Raw genomic sequence first — 18651 nt, forward strand, 5'->3', positions numbered from 1 at the left:
CTCGTCTTATCTTATCTACGAACCATGCTCTTCAGCACTCCCCTCGCCTCCCTCCTCCTCCTTCTCGCGGCGGCTCCCTCCTTCTCCTCAGCCAACGTCAACATTCACTCCTCCCCTTCTCGAGATCGTCGCCATCGTTCCCTCTCCTTGAAACACAGAGCTACCAACACAGCAGGAGGCTGGACCTCCTTAGGATGCACTCAAGACGGGTCCGCTCGAGCTCTTACAGGATACACGGTCGATCTAGGAGCAGGAGCAACCATCGAAGGAGGTCTGCTCGTCTGTCAGAAGAAGGGCTTTTCGCTCGCTGGTTTGCAGTAGTGAGTGGGCGAAAAGACGCGTTTTTTTTTGCATTGGTGGCTTGTACAGTATAGTAGAGGAGCTGGTCCTGACTTTCGTTTGCCAAATTTGCTTGATCGTTCGTAGCGGGAGCCAACTCTTCTGTGGAAACTCGTTCGCGAACTCCCTCGGAGGGACCATCTCGAGCTCGTCTTGCAGCTCTCCTTGTCTCGGTGAGCCCTTTTCCCTCTATCCTCTATACATCTCCCAACTCTTCTTAACTATTCCCTCTGTTTTTCGTTCATAGGTAACCCTTCGGAAACCTGCGGAGGGATGTACACCTCTTCGACCTACTCCCTCTCCTCCTCTTCGAACTCCCTCCCCACCGGCTGGGCTTCGTTCGGATGCACTCAGGACGGCTGGTCCAGAGCTCTCAACGGCTACGAGTTCGAGGATGGGTCCAAGATGACTGTGGAGCTGTGTTTATCTACGTGCGAGGGGAAAGGGTTTGCGATCGCCGCTCTAGAGTGAGTTGGAACGAAGGAAGAACGTTTGAGCTCGATTTCGTTGATCGAAAAGCTTAGCCCTTTACGCTTTTGCTGATCCTTTTCGTGATGTCTCGTTGGTGGTGGGTTGTTGTTGTAGGTATGGATCTCAGTGTCGATGTGGGAACTGGTTTGAGAATGGGATGGGAGGGATTCTGGATCTGTCGGTTTGCTCGATGTCTTGCTCAGGTCAGTCTCGTCTTCGTTGTTGCTCTTCTCGCCGCTCGCTTCTCTGGCTCTCGCCCCACTCACACCTCTCCCACATCACTCACACCTACCTCTACTTTCCCTCAATGCCCCTCTGCCATCACCTCTTTAGGCAACCCCGCCGAAACCTGTGGATCCTCCTACGTCGCGTCGACCTACATCCTCCTCTCCTCTGGCGGCTCCTCCGACGGAACGTCTACCGTCTTCAGCACTCGAACCACCACCGTCACCACCACTCTCACTACCATCACCAGTGCTTCCACTTCCTCAGCTGCTGCTTCGCCATCATCTTCTTCCTCCTCCGTCGCGTCGGGGTGGACCTACCTCGGTTGCTCCCAAGACGGATCGCTTCGAGCCCTTACTGGATATTCGGTTGATCTTGGATCTTCAGCGACTATTGCTGGTTGCTTGAGGGTGTGTGCTGGAAAGGGCTACGGAATGGCTGGAATTCAGTATGGGAGCCAGTGAGTTGGATTTGGCGGTCGTGCTCGTTTCGAGGAAGAGAGAAGAGGCTCGAAACTGACGCGTCTTTTCCCTTCTCTTCCTCCTCGAACCTCCCTCGCTGCCCTTCCTCAGATGCTACTGCGACTCCGCTTTCCGAAACTCCCTCGGAGCCATCGTCTCGGACTCCCAGTGCTCTTCGACTTGCTCCGGTTCGTTTCTCCTCCCTCCCTCTCCCTCCCTCGTCGTCTCCCAAGACTCACTCCTCCCCCTTCCCCCCTCTTCATTTTTCCTAGGCGACGCCTCAACCAAATGTGGAGGAAGCTACCTCAACTCCGTTTACACCAACGCCGCTCTTCTCTCCTCCTCCTCCTCTTCAGCTACCAAAACCTCTTCCTCCTCCTCAGCCGTCGCCTCAGCCTCCTCGGCCGGTCTTCCTTCCGGCTGGAGCGTCGTAGGGTGCACGCAGGATGGAGATGCAAGGGCGTTGACTGGAAGCTCGGTGGATTTGGGAAGTTCAGCGACGGTGGAGAGCTGTTTGGCGGTTTGCAGGTCGGGTGGGTTTGTGCTCGCTGGGTTGCAGTGAGTTTTTTGGGTTCTGTGAGAGAGTTTGAGGGCTAGAGGAGATTGGGTGCTGACTACCTTGGTTCGTTGTTTTGGTATCGTAGGTATGGAAGCCAGTGAGTCGGCTTCCTCGAGATATTACGGGGAGAATGAGAGCGACAACGTCGACGCGTCGGGACTGACCCATTCGTTCTCGTTCCTCCTTCTCGTTCTCCTTCTTCTCTCGTTTTAAAAGGTGCATGTGTGGTTCCTCTTTCTCCAACAACCTTGGAGCCGTCATCTCGTCCAGTTCTTGCTCCATGACTTGCAAAGGTTCGTCTTCACACACCTCGTCCCTACTCGTTCCGTCTCGCCTTTCTTTGCCAACCCCTGACTCCCTTCTCCCTTTCCTCTTCATTCTTTCAGGAAATACTCTTCAGCTCTGTGGAGGATTCTATACCACCAACACCTACCGGTACACTCCGTCGCTCTCCTCGTCCTCGGCCTCCCGCACCTCGACCTCCGTTTCTGCCTCAGCCTCAGCTTCCTCCGTCGTTCTTCCCACCGGTTGGACCACCGTCGGATGCACGCAAGATGGGGATGCTCGAGCCCTGACTGGAAGCTCGACTGATCTCGGAAACTCAGCGACCGTGGAAGCCTGTTTGGCGGTTTGTCTCAAGGGAGGTTTCGTTCTCGCTGGGTTGCAGTGAGTTTTTCGCCTTCGACCGACTTATGCCTTTCTCGAGAGCCAGATCAACAAGCTGACAGTCGTCTTCTTCGTCTATGGTAGGTACGGAAGCCAGTAAGTTCTCGTACTGGGGAAGGAAGGATGCGTGGATTCGGATCTCGAAACTGACGCGTCTCTCTCTTCCTCCCGCTTCTTTCTTTCGTCCAATAGGTGCATGTGTGGCTCCACCTTCTCGAACAACCTCGGCTCAGTAATCTCGTCAAGCTCGTGCTCCACTCCTTGCAAAGGTTGGTCTCCCCAACGAGTCTCCGATCTCCTTCTTTCGTCGAACGCGTCGTCGACCGGACTGACCCTCTACCTCCTTTCCTCCCCCTCAGGAAACGCCCTCCAACTCTGCGGAGGATTCTACACCACAAATACCTACAGATACACTCTCTCCCTCTCCTCTTCGGTTCCCATCTCCTCAACTCGAGTCTCAACCCGAATCTCCTCCTCGTCTTCCATTGCTTCCTCCACCGCTTCCTCCACCACCTCCTCCTCAGCTGTTCCTACCCCCTCCCCAACCTACGTCTACCAAGGTTGCGCTCAGGACTACCCCTGGGATCCCATGGCCGGTCGAACTCTCACTGGATCTTACACCCAGGACCCGAAGATGACGAACCAGATGTGCTGGTCGATCTGTGCTAAGGGAGGCTTTGCTCTCGCTGGAACGCAGAGTTTCAACGAGTGCTGGTGCGGCAACATTTTGGACAACGGGAATGGGGCACCGGCGTCGGAGGGGGATTGCAATCAATCTTGTGTGGGCGATTCGAGTCAGAAGTGCGGTGGTGAGTCGCGTCGTTCCTTTCGTTTCTTGTGCTTCTCGTTCATCCGAACCGAGCTTTCTTGGCCTCTCGGTCCTTCGTGAGAAGACGAGAAAACTACGAAGCTGATGAAAGTCTTCCGTTCTTGAATGCAGGTGGCTGGAGGTTGAGCATCTATCGATCTCCCACGTTCCCTGCTTGGAAGTTGACTCAGTCCGCTGTGAGTCTTCTTCTCCTCCCTTCTCTTCCGTTCTTTCTTTTCGCTGAGCTAACACCTTTGGCCTTTCTATTTTTCTTCTTCTCAGGCCGGAAACTCGTTCTTCGGTCAGTCTCGTCGCGTCTCGTTTTCTTCGCTCTCTCCCTCCTGACTCCCTCTCTTCCTCCGCTCCCCTTCCTTTCGACGAAACAGACAACTGGAACTGGTACGACGGAGTTGATCCTACCAAAGGTTTCGTGGATTACCTCTCAAAAGCGGACGCCTACAAGTACGGACTCGCCTACGTCTCCTCGTCGGGAAACGCGATCATGAAGATGGAGACCACGCCCGTCGTCGATGCTGCTGTTGGAAGGAAGAGTACGAGGATTGGAACGAACTGGAGGTGAGTCTATTCGTCTTGAAGTCGAAACGAAACTAGGACTGACACTCTCTTTCTTCTCGTTTCTCGTACAGATTCAACTCCAACTCCCTTCTCGTTCTCGACGTGGTTCACATGCCTATAGGCTGTGGGATTTGGCCTGCGGCTTGGTTGCTAGGGGACGGAGACTGGCCTTACACCGGAGAAGTCGACATCTTGGAAGGCATCGGGGTACGTCTTCCTTCTCGAACTCGTTTCCTCCTCGTCGCGTCGCTGACTTCGCCCTTCTTCTCCCCCTTCTCCTTCATTCTTTTCCTCTCAGTTCTACTCAAACAACCAAGCTAGTGTCCATACTGTACGTTCTCGTAACTTTTCTCATCGTTTGAAGGAGAGAGGACGAGCAATGACCGTCGTTCCTCCTTCGTTTTAGGGCTCGGGGTGCTACATCCCTACTCTCTTCGGAGGAACCGGATCTCTCGCTATCACGAATTGTGCTGCCTACGAGACAGGAAACCAAGGATGCGGAATCGTTGATGATTCGGGATCTCCCAACTACGGTGTCAGCTTCAACAACAACGGAGGAGGAGTTTACGCTAGTTCGTCGCTTCTTCTTCCCTTCAGCCTTCTCTTTCTCTCTTCTGTTACTGACGTCTTCACTTCTTCTCTTGGCCCTCCAGTGTCGTGGACTGACTCTGCGATCTCCATCTACTTCTTTCCCCGAAACGCCATCCCCGCCGACATTGCCTCCGGCTCGCCCGACCCTGATACTGGGAAATGGGGACAACCCGTCGCTCGATACCCTGGAACGTACTGCACGCTCTCCAAGTTCTTCAAGAATCTCAATGCGATCATCAACATCACGACTGTAAGTTTCGAGGATCGGACGCGTCTCTCGTTTCGAACCCTCCATTCTCTCTCGTTTCCCCTTTCCTCGAGTCACTCAAACTGACAACTTTTTCTTCTCGCAGTGCGGAGACTGGGCTGGAAGCGCTTGGACCAAGAGCGAACCTCTCGCTGGTCAGCCTACTTCGTGTGCAGCTCTCACAGGCTTCTCGACTTGCGAGGAGTACGTTCGAACGAGAGGAGGTGATTTCACCGAGGCTTACTGGGAGGTCAAGGTCAGTTCCTTTCTTCATTTTTCTCTCACTCTTTCGAAGTAGAGAGCTGACCTCGTTTCTGAATCGTCTTACAGTCCGTCAAGCTCTACCAGAAGTAGTCTAGTTCCGTCGTCGTTGCTTTTTCTTGCTCTCTCTTTTCCTCTCCTTTCTTTTCCTGGGCTTCAGTTCGTATCTGCGTGGTGTTATCGTTTATTTATACCTCTATTCCTATCTATCTATCAGAGTCCTTTCCGTGTCGCCTGGAAACTCCTTCTGGGCTTCGAGGTCGCGTCGTCGAGCGTCCTTCGCTTCCCCTCCTTCAGTTCCTCGCCGTCTTCGCGTTCTGTACCGGTCAAAGCTTGTCGCTAAGCCATCCGCTCCTTAAAGACGATGCACGAGTCTCGCAGACTTCTTCCAGATGCGAAAAAATTCCGAAATCGGCCCTGTCTTCTCGATCTTCCCTCTCGTCATCTCCTCGAGCGAAACCGCCCCTCCCTCTCTTCTGTCCCTTCTCCCTCCTAACCCTCACCGCCCAAAACAACCCTTCTTATCCATCCCATCCAACCATGTCTACTGCTCCATCCGATCTCAAAGAAGGCGACGACGTCTCGTCAGCACCTCTCTCTTCTATACAGTCCTTTCTTGACCGTCCCTCCTCGAGCTCTCCCCGCCTGACCTTCCTTTCCCTCTCCTGCCTCTTCTTTGTCGCAGATGGAAATGGGGAGCTTCTCACCCCTCTGGAAAGGTCGACGCTGTGGTCGAAGGTGACGCTAGCATCACTACCAAGAACGGTAACTCGGTCAGCAGACATGGAGGTGAGTTGAACGATGGGAGAGTTGGATGAGCTCGGGAAGGGAGGAGATCGAGACGAGAGAAAGGAAGATCCTGACGTTCGTTTCGGGGGTTGATTCTGGTCGGTTTCTGTCCTAGACGAGGATGATCCAGCTGTCAAGATCAAGCAGGGAAAGGTGAGTGCTTCGTTGCTTGAGTGCGAAGGACGGCGGATGGGAGGAGAGGAGGAGAGGGAGGGGAGGAGGCTCGCTGAAGTCGGGCTCGATCTCTGTGCATTCATCCGCTGATCTCGTCCTCTTCTTGCGCTGGACTTTCGCAGAACTCGGTGATTAAACTCGCTCACGAGCTCGATGGAGTCGACCCTGAGGCTTCTGGATCCGGAGCTAAAGAGGATGAGAAGGAAGAGGAGGAGGAGGACAAGGTGAGCTCGAGTTTCCCTCGCCTTTTGTTTACTGTTTCTCCGCTCCCTTCGTTCTCGTCCAAAGCTCACCAACTCGCTCTTCTTTCTTCATCCAACAGTCTTCCAAGAAGCCCGCTTCCAAGGTGTGTCCATTTTACCCTCTCTCACCTACCAAAACTCTCAAAACTCTCCCAGAAGTCGCGTCAACGCTTCACTGAACGCGTGGGCTGACCTCCCTCCTCGTTCTTCTCCTTCCCAGTCCAAGAAGCCCGCCTCCAAGAAATCCGAGAAGCCCACCTCCAAGAAATCCGAAAAACCAGCTTCCAAAGCCAACCCCGCTTCGACCTCCAAGGCGGCGGCCAAACCTGCTTCGAAGAAGGAGGACGACAAGGGAAAGAAGGAGACCACCAAGAAGCCTGCTTCAAAGAAGAAGGAGGAAGCAGCACCTCCTGTTGAAGGGACCAGGAAGTCTACGAGGTCCAACAAGGGGACTCATAGTGCTCCTCAGGAGGTGAGTTTTTCTCGGAGCTCTTCTCGAGCAAGTCGTTCGACGGAGACGCGTCGTCGATTCGTTTCGTCTTCGACTCTCCTCATCCTCTTCTTCTTCGGACGCTTCGAACCGTGCCTTTCATCCTCGCTGATTTTTCCGTCTGTTTCTCTTCTCTTCGACCGCAGGACGAACCCGCCGCCGCCACAGGAACCAAGCGAAAGGCCGCTCCCGCTTCGAAGGAGAAGAAACCTACCAGCACTGGAAGCAACAAGAAGGCCAAGGCTTAGTGACTCTCCTCCTCTCTCTCTCGTTTTCTCGACTACCTCTCTCTAGCTCGGACGAGTCTCGTTGTACTCCTCTCTCCTTCTCTCTCTCACTTTCATACCCTCGCTTGCTTTCATTTTCGTCTCTCTTGTTGTGTTTCGGCCCTCTTTGATGACCTTGCTCATGCTCGTGATAAGCCCAAAAGATCGTGATTATGATCAACCGAAACGAACGAGCGAAGCGAGAAAAGGAGAGGTGTGTAGAGAAGGGTTAAGAGACGAAACCGAAGGCACGAAGGAGGCCTGGACCAGCCAGCGATGAAGGTGAAACGAAACGAAGGGATCCCGATGTGTGTGTGCGTATACGTATGTAGGAGTAATGGCGGCGGGGTATGGTATGCAAGAAACGAAGGCGAAGGGAAGAAGAAACGAAGGAAGAAACTGAGAACGAAACGGAAACGACGCGACGGCCTACTCCTACTCCTCGTCAGGGATTTCCCCTTCTACTTCCCCTTCTCCGTCTCCCTCTATTTGTCCTTCAACCTCAGCACCAACTACTTTGGTCTCCTCTCCCTCCTCCTTCGAGTTCGAGTTCGAACTCAAGCCCACGACGACTGGCGATCCTCCCACCTTCGTCCCGCTTCGTTCAGATCCTTCCTGCTCGTGCTCAAGATCGAAGGAGGACTGCTCGGGTTCCGGGGTAGGTTCTGACCTGGGTTGGGAGGTCTGAGACTCGGGAACGACGCTGGCGACGGCCGCGGAGGGAGGGAGGGGAGTTGCGGTTGAGGTCGAGGGAGCGAGATCCTCCTCCTTCTTCGATGACGGCGCCTGAGCAGCGAGATCTTTCGACTTGGTGGGAGTGGGAGTCGGTTTGAACGACGAAGGCGGTCCTTCAGCTCCTCCAGTACCAGCCTTCCTCCCAATCGATCCTCCAGCCGGACTCCCTCCTCCTCCAACCTTCCCTCCTCCGCCACCACCAGCAGCAGCCAACCTCTTCATCGCAGGTGACCCTCCTCCTCCGCTCACTCGACTCAACGACGAAGTCGACGAGGGAGGAGGAGGCGATCGCGTCTTCGCGAGGGACGAAGCCGTAGGAGCGAAGAGTCTCGAGGACGAGGCTGATACGGTGACGGTGGGAGATCGATGAGTCGCTGTACTGGAGGTGGGTCGTCGAGTTGGAGTGGTGGTGGAAGCGATGGGAGCAGGACGAGCGACGGAGGATCGGAGGGGAGTGTGGTTCTGCGCGTTGGAGGTGTGAGGTCGAGGTGGGCGTGCTAGGGAGGGTTTGGAAGGGGAGGGTTTAGGGACCGGGGTGGTGGTGGTTTTCTTGTTGGTGGTTGAGGTTGAGGTTGAGGTTGAGGAGGATGAAGGGGAGATGGCGGAGGAACGAGGTTTGGAAGAGGAGGCTGGCGTTCGAGGCTTGGAGGTGAGACGACCTGCTGCTGAGGAGGAGGAGGTGGAAGATTTGACTGTTGAGGTAGGAGTGGGTTTGGAAGGAGTGTTGGTGGTAGCGTTTGACTTCTTTGCTGAGTGAGCGACGGTGCTCGAGGAGGTGGTGGAAGCGGAGAGGGTTGAGCCCGTTCGTTCTCGGACGACAGGAGTGGAGCCGTCTTCTTTGGGAGGTTGTGAGGACTTGGTGGGAGTAGGAGTTGAAGTGGTGGATTCGGAAAGAGGAACCTTGGTGGTGGGAGAGGAAGGAGGAAGAGGAGGCGACGGATCGGAGGAGGAGGAGGGAGAGGAAACTCGTTGCCGAGGTTCTGGTTTCGATGGTTGAGCTGCTTCGACCTTGGGAGGGGTAGAGGGGGGTTCCGGCTTTGATTTGAACTCTGTGTCGACAATGGTGGGAGTAGGAGGAAGGACCTGAGTGGAAGGAACATCGTCGTTTGGTTGTTGAGCTCGTCCTCCTCCTCCTTCTTCGGTTGCCTCCTTCTTCTCCTTCACGACCACCGGCTCCACCGCTGCTGCAGCTCCCTTGAACCCCCAGAGCTTCTCCAACTCTCCAGCCACCTTCTCTCCTCCTGGCAGCTCCAGCACCTTCTTCCCTGGTGAGACTGAACTCGAGGAGGAAGCGGACCTCTCTGCCTTCCAATCCCTCTTCCCTCCCTCGTTTGAAGCGGATCCGTCGACTCCCAAACTCGCTCGTTGCTGCCAGGGTCCACCGCTGACTCGATTCCCCATAGAGGACTTCATGGAAGCCATACGTTCCTCCCGTTGACTCTCCTTCTTGGAAGCATCGTCGGCGGATTGGAACCGTCGTAGGAGGTCGGAAACGGAGCCTTGAGAGCGTTCGACAGGAAGAGGCCTGAGAGAGGAAGAGAGAGAGAGAGAGAGAGAGATGAGTCAGCGAAGGTAGAAGGGAAGGGAAGGGGAAGAGGTTGTACTGACATGGTGCTGAGGAGAGGAGTGAGAAGGAAGGATGCAGTTGGGAGGGAAGGAGATGAAAGCTCGCCAGGGGCAGAGCGTCGCCTCGTTTCCTCCGTTGCCTTGTCCAATTTTATAGAAAAAATCGACCCTTAGCATCTCGAGCTCGGTCTTCTCTCTTCTCATGATATTACTTTCTTTGGAAAACTGACCCCGAGAAAGAAAGAAAGCGCAGCGACCGAGACTCGTGTCAGCTCTCTCCTCCTTCCTCCCCTCTCTTTCTCCTGTCCCAAACGCCCACCCTCTCTTCCTTTCTTCCTTCCGTTTTCAGGCTTCTACAACAAACTTCAGATACCCCTTCGTAGCTTTTAAAGGCCCTCGTCGCCCATGTCGGGAAACTCCATCAAGGTCGTAGTCAGGTCAGTCGATGGCAGGAGATCGTTGAGCTCGGCTATCGAACGAGAGAGCTCGAAGGAAGGAGGTGGAGGAGCAGAGGAAGGAGGTCGTTTTGCGAGCTCAAAGCTGACCTTAGGTTGCTTTGGACTCTCAGATGTCGTCCTATGAACTCGAGAGGTGAGTCTAGATCTTGAAGGAATAGATGTGAGCTCGAGGAGGAAAGGAGGGAGGGGAGGAAGCTCGTTCGCCTCCGCTCGGACCTGTTCAACAGCTCCATTTTGAACAACACGCTCCATCTGAACCTCTAGGAGCTCACCGAGGGATATAGAGAACTCAAGAATTCGCTCTAGAGCTCCTCGATGGTCCCTGCACTTCTCAACAAGCTCGAATCAACCTTCCGCCTTCGAAGCTCACTCTTTCCTCTCCTCCTTCAATTCTTCCCTCCTCCTGACTCCCTCTCCTTCTTCCTCCCTCCAGAAACCGCTCGAGGGGACACCTCCATCATCTCCATGTCCGGAGTTTCAACGACCATCGAACCTCCTCCCCAGGATCCATCAACTTCAGGGAATAAGGCTCACGAGAGGAAGGCGATGACGTTCGGGTGAGCTTGAGCTCTCGTTTCTCTCTCTTCTTCCTTCCTTCCCTGCTTTCTCGAGCTGACTTGAAACTTACAGATTCGACCACTCCTACTGGAGTGCAGGATCCAAAACCGACCCGGACTACGCCTCTCAAGACACGCTCTACAACGATCTCGGAGTGGGTTTGCTGGATCATGCGTTTGCTGGGTTCAACACCTGCATCTTTGCCTGTAAGTCTTTCTTAACCTCCTCACCCTATTGAGAGACTTAGAGCTGACTTTAGGTGTGTATTGGGGTGACGTTAGATGGACAGACTGGATCTGGGAAGGTCAGTCTAGCTCGTCGCCGGAATCGAAGAGGCTGAGAGAGAAGGCTGAGACGTTCTTGCTTTCTGCAGAGTTACTCCATGATGGTCAGTCTAGCTCGTCCTGAAACGAAGAGGAGGGAAGGGCTGAGACGTTCTTGCTTTCTGGTTGGGTGATAGGGATACGGACCTGAGAAGGGGATCATTCCGCTTACTTGCTCGGAACTGTTTCGGAGGGGAGACGAGCTTGCGAACGGTGAGTCGTTTGGGTCGCTTTCGTTCACTCTTCGCGTCTGAGGGTAGGAGCTGATCTTTCCGGTTGATGATCAGCTGGTGCGCCGTATAAATACACGGTCGAGGTTTCTTGTGAGTCTCGTCCGATTTGTTCGTCCGAAGACGTTGAAGTTCGAAGCTGATCGTCTTCCTCTCCCGTCGCGTCGTTTCTCTTCCAGATATCGAGGTCAGCATCCTCTCGACGGGATCCCAATCAACGAGCATGATTGACGTGTGTTTCTCTTTTTGTGCAGATCTACAACGAGAAGGTCCGAGACCTGCTGAATCCAAAGAACAAAGGGTTCGTCTCGTCACGACGCGTCGACCTCTCCTCTCTCTCCGGTCTCGAGCTGACTTCTTTTCCTGCTCTTTTCCTCCAGGAACCTCAAAGTCCGAGAACATCCACTACTAGGACCCTACGTTGAGGATCTCTCGCGTCTGGTTGTTGGGAACTACGACGATATGATCTCGATGATGGACGAGGGAAACAAGGCGAGTTTGCGACGCGTCTCTGTTTTCTACTTCCGTCGTCTCGAGCTGACCTCGGACGTTCGAGTCTACGGCTTTCTTTCATCAGGCTCGAACGGTCGCCGCTACTCAGATGAACGAGACCTCGTCGAGATCTCACGCCGTCTTCACTCTCATCGTGAGTTGAAACCCTCTTCCTCTCTCTCTCCGACCCAAAGCTCACCTCTTCCACTCTCTCCCAGCTCACTCAACAGTCACACGACGCCGCTACCGACCTGGACGCCGAGAAGGTCTCTCGGATATCGTGCGTTTCATCTCCTCGCCTCTCCCTCGAGATCATCTCCAGCTCACCCGTTTCGTCTTTGCCTCGCAGCCTCGTCGATCTCGCCGGTTCGGAACGAGCCAACTCAACAGGAGCCACCGGAGCTCGTCTCAAGGAGGGAGCCAACATCAACAAGAGTTTGACGACGCTGGGGAAAGTGAGCTCTCTCCCTCTTCTTTTCGTTTCGACGACGCGTCGATTCGAAGGCTTGACCTTCGTTCTTCGTTCCAGGTCATCGCCGCTCTCGCCGCCGCTAGTGCTGAACCCGAGAAGGGCAAGAAGAAGAAGAAAGAGGAGAACCACATCCCGTTTCGAGATTCGGTGAGTTGGTTGCTTTCCTCCGTTCGTCCTTTTCAGCACGAAACCTGACGCTCGTTCCTCCCTCTCGTTCTTCGCAGGTCCTCACCTGGCTCCTCAAAGACTCGTTAGGAGGTAACTCCCAGACTGCTATGATCGCTGCTATTGCGCCTTCTTCTGCCTCCTGTGAGTTCCTAGAACGAGAGCTTCTTCAGTTCGGGAAAGGGAAAGAGGAGAGGAGACAAGACCGCTGACCTGTTTTCCTTTTTTTCTCCTCGCCGTCAGACGACGAGACCCTCAGTACGCTCCGATACGCCGATCAAGCCAAGAAGATCAAGACCCGAGCTGTGGTGAACGAGGATCCGAATGCGAAGATGATCCGAGAGTTGAAGGAGGAGTTGGAGATGCTAAGGAGTGAGTCTCCGGCGTTCGTATCGTCTCGCCTCGTTTTCGAGACGCTGACTGTCTCCTTTACATTTTTTTCTGAACAGCTCGTGCAGCAGGAGGCGGAGGAGGAGCTCAGACTGAATCCTTCTGGGACACTACCATTCCGTTCGTCCCCATCCCTCGTCTCCTTCGTCCCTCCCTCTCTCTCCCCAAACTTACAACCCCTGCCCTTCCCCTCCCACTCTCTACAGTCCCGAAAAACAGATGGTCACCTACCAAACCAAGACCGGAGAGCTCAGGACCGTCTCCAAAGCCGAGCTTCAAGACCAGATGCAAGCGTCCGAGAAGCTGATGCAGAGTCTGAACGAGACGTGGGAGTCCAAGATGGAGAAGACGGAGGTGGCGAGGAAGGAGAGGGAGGCTGCGCTGGAGGAGTTGGGGATCAGTGTGGAGAAGGGTGGGGTTGGGGTGAGTACTTTGAGGGGAGGGGAGGGTGGGTTGGGTTGGAATGGGAGAGGGGAGGAGAGGAGGGAGAAAGGAAAGAAGAGCTGACTTGGGTTTCGTTCGTTGCTCGGTTGACAGGTTCATACGCCGAAGAAAGTTCCTCATTTGGTCAACTTGGTGAGTTGGTAGTTTCTTTCGTGCTGGTTCGAGCGAAGGGCGAGTCGTGCTGACCTTCACTTCGACGCGTCTCTCTTCCCTCCGCAGAACGAAGGTCCGTCTCGACCCTCTCTCCGCCGTGTTCCGCTGTCCTGGCTTACCCTGCTTCCCTTCGTACTCAGATCCCCTCATGTCGGAAGCTCTCGTCTACAACATCAAGCCTGGGAAGACGATGGTTCGTCTCCCTCTCCTCTCCTCTCCTCTCGACGAGCATCGATCTCACTCGTCCTTCTTTCGTCTTTCAGGTCGGAAACGTCGAAGCCAAGTCATCAGCAGCCATTCGACTATCGGGTTCTCAGATCCTCGAGGAGCACTGTTTCTTCACGAACGAGAACGGAGTCGTTTCTCTCACTGCTCTGCCGGAATCGACGACGGTGAGCTCGTTTCCTTCCTTCCCGAATCTCGTCTTCGATACTCACCTTTCAGTTCTCTACCCTCGCTCCAGATTATCAACGGGAAACGAGTCCCTCACGAGAAGCCCCAGATGCTCAAGTCTGGATACCGAATCAGTCAGTCTTTGCTCGCCTCCTCGACGCGTCTTTGAACTTCGATGCTCACGCTCTTCCCTCGCTCTCCCAGTCCTCGGAGACTACCACGTCTTCCGTTTCCAGAACCCTATGGAGGTCAGGCTTCATCGAGAAGCGGTCAGGTCAAGCATGAACGTCAGCATCTCCGCTTCGGATCTGGCTGGGATCGCTTCGGGAGCTGGATCGCCCGGTTCGTTTCGAGTTTCGTAGCCTCTCGATCCTTCGAAGCTCGCTGGACTGACCTAATCTCTTCATCCCAGCCTTCCGACCAGAGTCTCCTGGTTCGACGGTCGATCAAGATGGAATCGTGGATTGGACGTTCGCCAAACGAGAACTCGCTCTCGCTCGACTCAACGGTCAAGAACCTGGACTCGATACGCTCAAGGATGAGGATCTCGACAAGCTGTTCGACAACGTGAGTCTTCCTGCTTCTCTTGCTACCTTCTCCGAACTCATCGCTCACCTTTCCACTCCTCGTTTCTCTCCTCGCAGATCCAAAAGGTTCGAACTCTTCGCAAGGATCGAACTCGACCCGAAAGTCGCCTCAGCATCGCCGACGACTTCTGGGAACGAGACTCGAACGGTCGACACCTCTCCAGCACCTTCACCGACGACACCTCGGTCGACCCGAACGGCAGCAATCCCTGGGGAGGCTTCCCTTCCAACGGCAACGGCAACGGACCCGTCGGGGGAGGGACTCCTTCGAGCGAGAACGTCAGGGAAGCTCAGGATCTCCTCGTCTCTCAGAAGGAAGCTTACGAAGCCAAACTCTCGTCTCTAGCTTCGACGTCGTCGACCTCAGCGGACAGGGAGGATTTCGAGATCGAGAAAAACCAGATGCAGAGGTCGATTGAGCTCATCTCCCAGGAGATGAAGAGGTTGAGGCATCTGAGGAGTTCGGGGACGGTGAAGGAGAGTTTGCAGGGGTTTGAACCGACGGTGTACTCGGCGAAAGAGATCAGGTTGGCGAAGGGAGCTCTGAGGAAGTGGAAGGGGCTGAGGACGTTGGGGATGGCTGAGACGGTGAGTTCGGTTTCATTCTCTTTCGAGCTTGAAACTCAAACTGATGTTCCATCTATTCCTTCCCTTTCCACAGGTCCTCACTCACGCTGTAAAGGTCAAGGAGGCAAACGTGATCAGCTGCAGTCTCGGGAAGAAGGGTGAGTCGAGACGCGTCTCGGTCCTCGACGAAGTCTCTCGACTTACCGCGTCGCTTCCCTTTCAACTATCAGTCTCCTACAACTTTACCATCGCCGAAGGAGGCTCCCTCTCGATACCTACCTCAGCTCTCGACACCATCTCTGGCCTCGCCGACTTCGAAGACGCGTCCCATCAAGCTTCTCAGTCGTCGAGCTCAGGAGTCGGGATCAAGGTTCTCGACTTCGAGCATAACTGTACGTCTACTCTTGACGCAGAAGGATTTTGAACAGGTCGACTGACCCTGCTTCTTCGCTTCTAGCCGTCTACCTTTGGACCTTCGATCAATTCCTCCTCAAGCTCGCAAAGATGAGGAACGTGACGAGTCTGCTCGATAAACCGTGAGCCTCGACGCGCCTCTTCCCTCTTCTTTCATGTAGCTCGAGTCTGATCAACCTCACATCTTTCGCAGATCTTACTCTCAGCACTTCTCTTCGGAAGAGCCCTTCTACGATAGCCCTCCTCCATCTTACTCCTTCATCGGAAACGCTCTCGTCTCCCTCGCTCCTCTGTCCCGTCGGATCTCAACCTCGGCTGTCTCTCCCATCTTCTGTCGATTCACCTCGTGAGCAGCCGTCTCTTTCAAGTCCCATCTCTCACCGTTCTCGAGCTGACTTGATCCTCCCTTCCCGTTCTTTCAGGGAAGCTATCGGATCGTGTCGGGTCACCATCAGCGTCACTTCTCCCTCTCCCTCTCCCCCAAAGCTCCACGGACTCGGTTTCCTCTCTCCCAAATCAACAGGTTCCGACTCAGGCTCCGGCTCAGCAACGACCACGCGTCCCTCCTCTCCCATGCCCAGCTCCATCACTCCAGGATCGAAACTCAGCTTCGACGTTGTCGTGGATCGAATCAAGGGACCCTCTTCCATCGACTACTCCTCCCTCCACGTCCAATTTCACCTCTCTTCCCTCGCAGGTAACTCCATCCCATCGGAGAACGTCTTCACCTCGTCGGCAGTCAACCTCGACAAGTCTCCCTCATCCGAGTTGACCTTCCGACGGAAAATCGCCATCGTCGTCACTCCAGAGATCATCTCGCACCTCCGTCAAGACTACCTCCCCGTCGAGTTCTTCGCAGGAGTCAGGCCAGCCTATCTCGATCGACTGGCTCGATGGGACGAGACGAGGGAGAAGGAGGAAGGGGGGAAGAGGACGTCGAAGGTTGTGGACAAGATCCCTTCGAATCCGAAGTCCCCCTCGACGCCAGAGTTCTCGGCGATGAGGAGATCGGAGAATGACTTCGTTCAGGAGCAGATACACGATGTGTCGTCGTCGGTTCAGATCTGCGAGCTCGGATCGTCAGGCGATTACGTTCCTTCGACCGTTCTCAGTCAAGGACCTCTCGATCCAGGAGCGTTCCACCTTCGACAAGGTCTTCAACGAAGGCTCGTCATCTCGCTCTCGCACACTTCTGGACGGTCACTACCTTGGACGAGGATCGAACGAGTCACCGTCGGTCAGGTTCGACTTCTCGGAGCCAATGGTCAAGTCCTCGAATCTCAGCCTACGCCGGACGTCGAGCTCAAGCTTTCGAAGAAGGGAGATGCTGCCATCTTCCACCCGGATGGTACGAGTACGCTTGTCGCAGGTGATTAGATGTACCTGACTCGCCGTCGTAAATCTCGAGTTTGAGCTGATTGCTTCTCGTTTCTCTTCGTTCAGACGGATTCTGGGACTCCTCCGCTCACGACTCCTCCTTCCTCAACCGACCCACGGCCTCGAATCAACGCGTCCTCGTCCGATTAACCTTCTTCGTCGACATCAGCACCTGCGAAGAGCTCGCTAGCTTCTCTCTCGACGCCGCTCTTCGGATCCAAACTCGAAGCGCGTCGGGACCAGGTCTGCTCTCGGCTGGATTCTTCGGATCCGCTCGTCTCCTCAATCGCTCGAATGCCATCTTCTCCCTTCGACTCGCTCCTCCACCTACCCGATCGACTCGAGACCTCTGGCGACTCGATACCAGCAAAGCCTACGTTCGAGGCGAGGAAGCCCTCCCTCAGGGTTGGACTCCCCGAGGCGTCTCCGTCGTTCAGGATCACAACAGGCTCGTCAAGCAGGAGAAGCTCGCAGCCGACGTTCAGGCATCGGAAGCTCTCGTCTCGAGGTATTCGTTGTCGTCGGAACTGGATCCACCGTCGTCGTCGAATGAGCAGGAGTCGCAGGAGATTATCAAGAAGGCTGTTGGTCTTTGGAGGTTGAGGTTTGGGCCGAAGGAGGACGTGAGTTCTTTCTTTATATCTCTCTAGAAGAGTCTCGAAGACTGACTCTGTCTTTCCATCTTCCAGATTGACCTGAATCGAAAGACGTCCGAGCCAGACTTTGCCGCTCTTGCAAAGATCCTCAAGATTGCGGATCTGAACGTCACTCCCAAGCTTGTTCCTCAGGCACGACTCGTTCCTCGAACGTGAGTCTCTCGTTTTCTGTGAGAAGATTAGACTCGGCGTGCTGATCGTTCGCTCCTCTTCCCTTCCAGCGACATCGTGGCGAAGAAGGGAGGTCTCAACGTGAGGAACCGCTCCTTACTCCTCGCTCCTTTTGACAAAGAGCTGACCTTTCCTCTTCTTCTGCTTCTACAGATTCTCATCGACGCTCCTCAGAACCTTTGGGTCAAGCGATTCTTCGTCCTTCGTCGGTGAGTGTCGTTTCAAGTCTCTCGACGCGTCTCGAATGGAGGCTGATCTCGTTCTTTCCTTCAGTCCTTACCTCCATATCTACGACTCTTCCTCCGAGAAGGAGGAGATCCTCGTCGTGAATCTCGACGGGGCCGCCGGTGGTCTAGTTTCCGTCGTCAAGAGCCCCGAGGTCGAGCATCTTCTCGGAGTGAGTCCGCTCTTCTTCCTTTTCTTCATCGTCCGACTTTCGCTGACTCCCCTTCTTCTTTCCTTCCCAGCGCAAATTTACCTTCACCATCTTCACCAAGTCCAACTCCTATATCCTTCAGTCTTCCTCGGACAAGGAGAGCGCCGCCTGGATCTCGACTTTGGATCCGACTCAGTCTGTCGCGTCGTCTTAGTTTTATTTCTCCCTCATCAACGCATCACTCCCCTCCCACACGTCGATCGGTCCATTTCTTCCCATCTCATGCTTTCCTTTCTACTTTACGATATCTCCTCCCACTTCCCCTTCTTTCCCTTCGCATGCCCACCGCTCTTTTCGTTCTTTTACCCTTCCCCCTCCCTTGCTCAAATGACCCTTTTTTTTGGACGACTCTCTATATTTACCCTCTTTTTCGGACCTGCTGTTGAACGAACTATACCTTTTCCAGATTCCTACCCAGTTAACCCTTTGAGGGGGAAGCAGCGTAATGAATTTCATCCCCTCCTCTCCTTCGACGCGTCTCCCTTCGCTCCCACGACCTCTCCCTGCACAGTTCTGAGGACAGTAACCGGTACTGAACGGACGAAGGTTGGATAAGAATATCTTGAGGGGTTTGAATAGTATAACCTCTGGGCAGCGGGTAGAAGAGAAGGCAGAGGGCTGAGCGGGTCGAGAAAGGCTGAAGAATTGGCCGTGGAGCAGGGTTCTGAAGTCGTAGAACTATACCGAAGGAGCGAACGGTTGTACAACAATGGTCAAATCTGCTTTGAAAAGGTTGAATAGTATAGTTGGTTAGTACACACGGTTCTGATTCTCTCCTGTTTACCTCTCCTTCTCTGGGTCTTTCAACAAGTCCAGGGACTGACCGGTAGACATACACATCGCCTCCGTGGGACCTGGGTTCGAATCCCTGTTCGACCTTGCCTTTTGACGCTGTTTCA

The 18651-nt window shown here is 54.5% G+C and overlaps 4 protein-coding genes and 1 non-coding gene across 5 annotated transcripts; 4 read left to right on the forward strand and 1 right to left on the reverse strand.

Moving 5' to 3' along the window:
• Positions 1 to 24: 24 nt before the first annotated feature.
• BDY24DRAFT_372641 (uncharacterized protein) lies at positions 25 to 7147 on the forward strand (the record flags this gene model as incomplete). Its single annotated transcript, XM_076638211.1, has 28 exons — positions 25 to 320; positions 370 to 512; positions 587 to 806; positions 925 to 1013; positions 1144 to 1495; positions 1608 to 1684; positions 1769 to 2054; positions 2141 to 2152; positions 2272 to 2348; positions 2442 to 2721; positions 2806 to 2817; positions 2914 to 2990; positions 3081 to 3530; positions 3662 to 3726; positions 3812 to 3830; positions 3916 to 4105; positions 4177 to 4312; positions 4404 to 4436; positions 4512 to 4677; positions 4759 to 4946; positions 5018 to 5199; positions 5274 to 5363; positions 5890 to 5993; positions 6109 to 6146; positions 6290 to 6391; positions 6490 to 6513; positions 6630 to 6881; positions 7046 to 7147. 28 exons carry the CDS (start codon positions 25 to 27, stop codon positions 7145 to 7147), a joined length of 4062 nt encoding a protein of 1353 aa, XP_076492427.1.
• Positions 7148 to 7320: 173 nt separating this feature from the next.
• BDY24DRAFT_445062 (uncharacterized protein) lies at positions 7321 to 9650 on the reverse strand. The gene is made up of 2 exons (XM_076644891.1): positions 9509 to 9650; positions 7321 to 9425 (listed from the first exon to the last, which is right to left on the reverse strand). Coding segments are annotated over exons 1-2 (1827 nt in total). The 5' UTR covers positions 9511 to 9650; the 3' UTR covers positions 7321 to 7600.
• Positions 9651 to 9783: 133 nt separating this feature from the next.
• Positions 9784 to 17611, forward strand: BDY24DRAFT_403899 (kinesin-like protein). The gene is made up of 36 exons (XM_076642438.1): positions 9784 to 9903; positions 10035 to 10057; positions 10358 to 10481; positions 10555 to 10688; positions 10764 to 10786; positions 10856 to 10870; positions 10943 to 11018; positions 11093 to 11128; positions 11215 to 11222; positions 11290 to 11336; positions 11416 to 11527; positions 11613 to 11681; positions 11746 to 11807; positions 11877 to 11982; positions 12057 to 12146; positions 12224 to 12308; positions 12408 to 12536; positions 12614 to 12674; positions 12761 to 12977; positions 13092 to 13130; positions 13218 to 13224; positions 13292 to 13344; positions 13415 to 13543; positions 13615 to 13678; positions 13749 to 13886; positions 13957 to 14111; positions 14189 to 14719; positions 14793 to 14856; positions 14929 to 15090; positions 15156 to 15234; positions 15306 to 15458; positions 15535 to 16481; positions 16556 to 17112; positions 17179 to 17297; positions 17367 to 17397; positions 17470 to 17611. Exons 1-36 carry the CDS (start codon positions 9872 to 9874, stop codon positions 17527 to 17529), a joined length of 4737 nt encoding a protein of 1578 aa, XP_076492429.1. The 5' UTR covers positions 9784 to 9871; the 3' UTR covers positions 17530 to 17611.
• BDY24DRAFT_225208 (uncharacterized protein) lies at positions 17444 to 18038 on the forward strand. The gene is made up of 2 exons (XM_076636586.1): positions 17444 to 17713; positions 17784 to 18038. Exons 1-2 carry the CDS (start codon positions 17561 to 17563, stop codon positions 17904 to 17906), a joined length of 276 nt encoding a protein of 91 aa, XP_076492430.1. The 5' UTR covers positions 17444 to 17560; the 3' UTR covers positions 17907 to 18038.
• Positions 18039 to 18483: 445 nt separating this feature from the next.
• On the forward strand, positions 18484 to 18631 carry BDY24DRAFT_t104. Its single transcript has one exon. It is a non-coding gene; the product is annotated as a tRNA-Gln (tRNA).
• Positions 18632 to 18651: the final 20 nt, after the last annotated feature.

The sequence above is a fragment of the Mrakia frigida genome, assembly GCF_051309035.1.
Source record: "Mrakia frigida strain ATCC 22029 unplaced genomic scaffold BDY24scaffold_48, whole genome shotgun sequence".
Lineage (NCBI taxonomy): Eukaryota > Fungi > Basidiomycota > Tremellomycetes > Cystofilobasidiales > Mrakiaceae > Mrakia > Mrakia frigida.

Excerpts from the sequence above, each read along its gene's own strand:
- BDY24DRAFT_403899 (XM_076642438.1), top strand. The coding sequence starts at position 9,872 with ATGTCGGGAAACTCCATCAAGGTCGTAGTCAG. Across the intron at positions 10,058-10,357 it reads TCGTCCTATGAACTCGAGAG|AAACCGCTCGAGGGGACACC; the intron begins GTGAGTCTAGAT and ends TCCTCCCTCCAG. Across the intron at positions 14,112-14,188 it reads TCGACAAGCTGTTCGACAAC|ATCCAAAAGGTTCGAACTCT; the intron begins GTGAGTCTTCCT and ends CTCTCCTCGCAG.
- BDY24DRAFT_225208 (XM_076636586.1), top strand. The coding sequence starts at position 17,561 with ATGGAGGCTGATCTCGTTCTTTCCTTCAGTCCTTACCTCCATATCTAC. Across the intron at positions 17,714-17,783 it reads AGGTCGAGCATCTTCTCGGA|CGCAAATTTACCTTCACCAT; the intron begins GTGAGTCCGCTC and ends TTTCCTTCCCAG.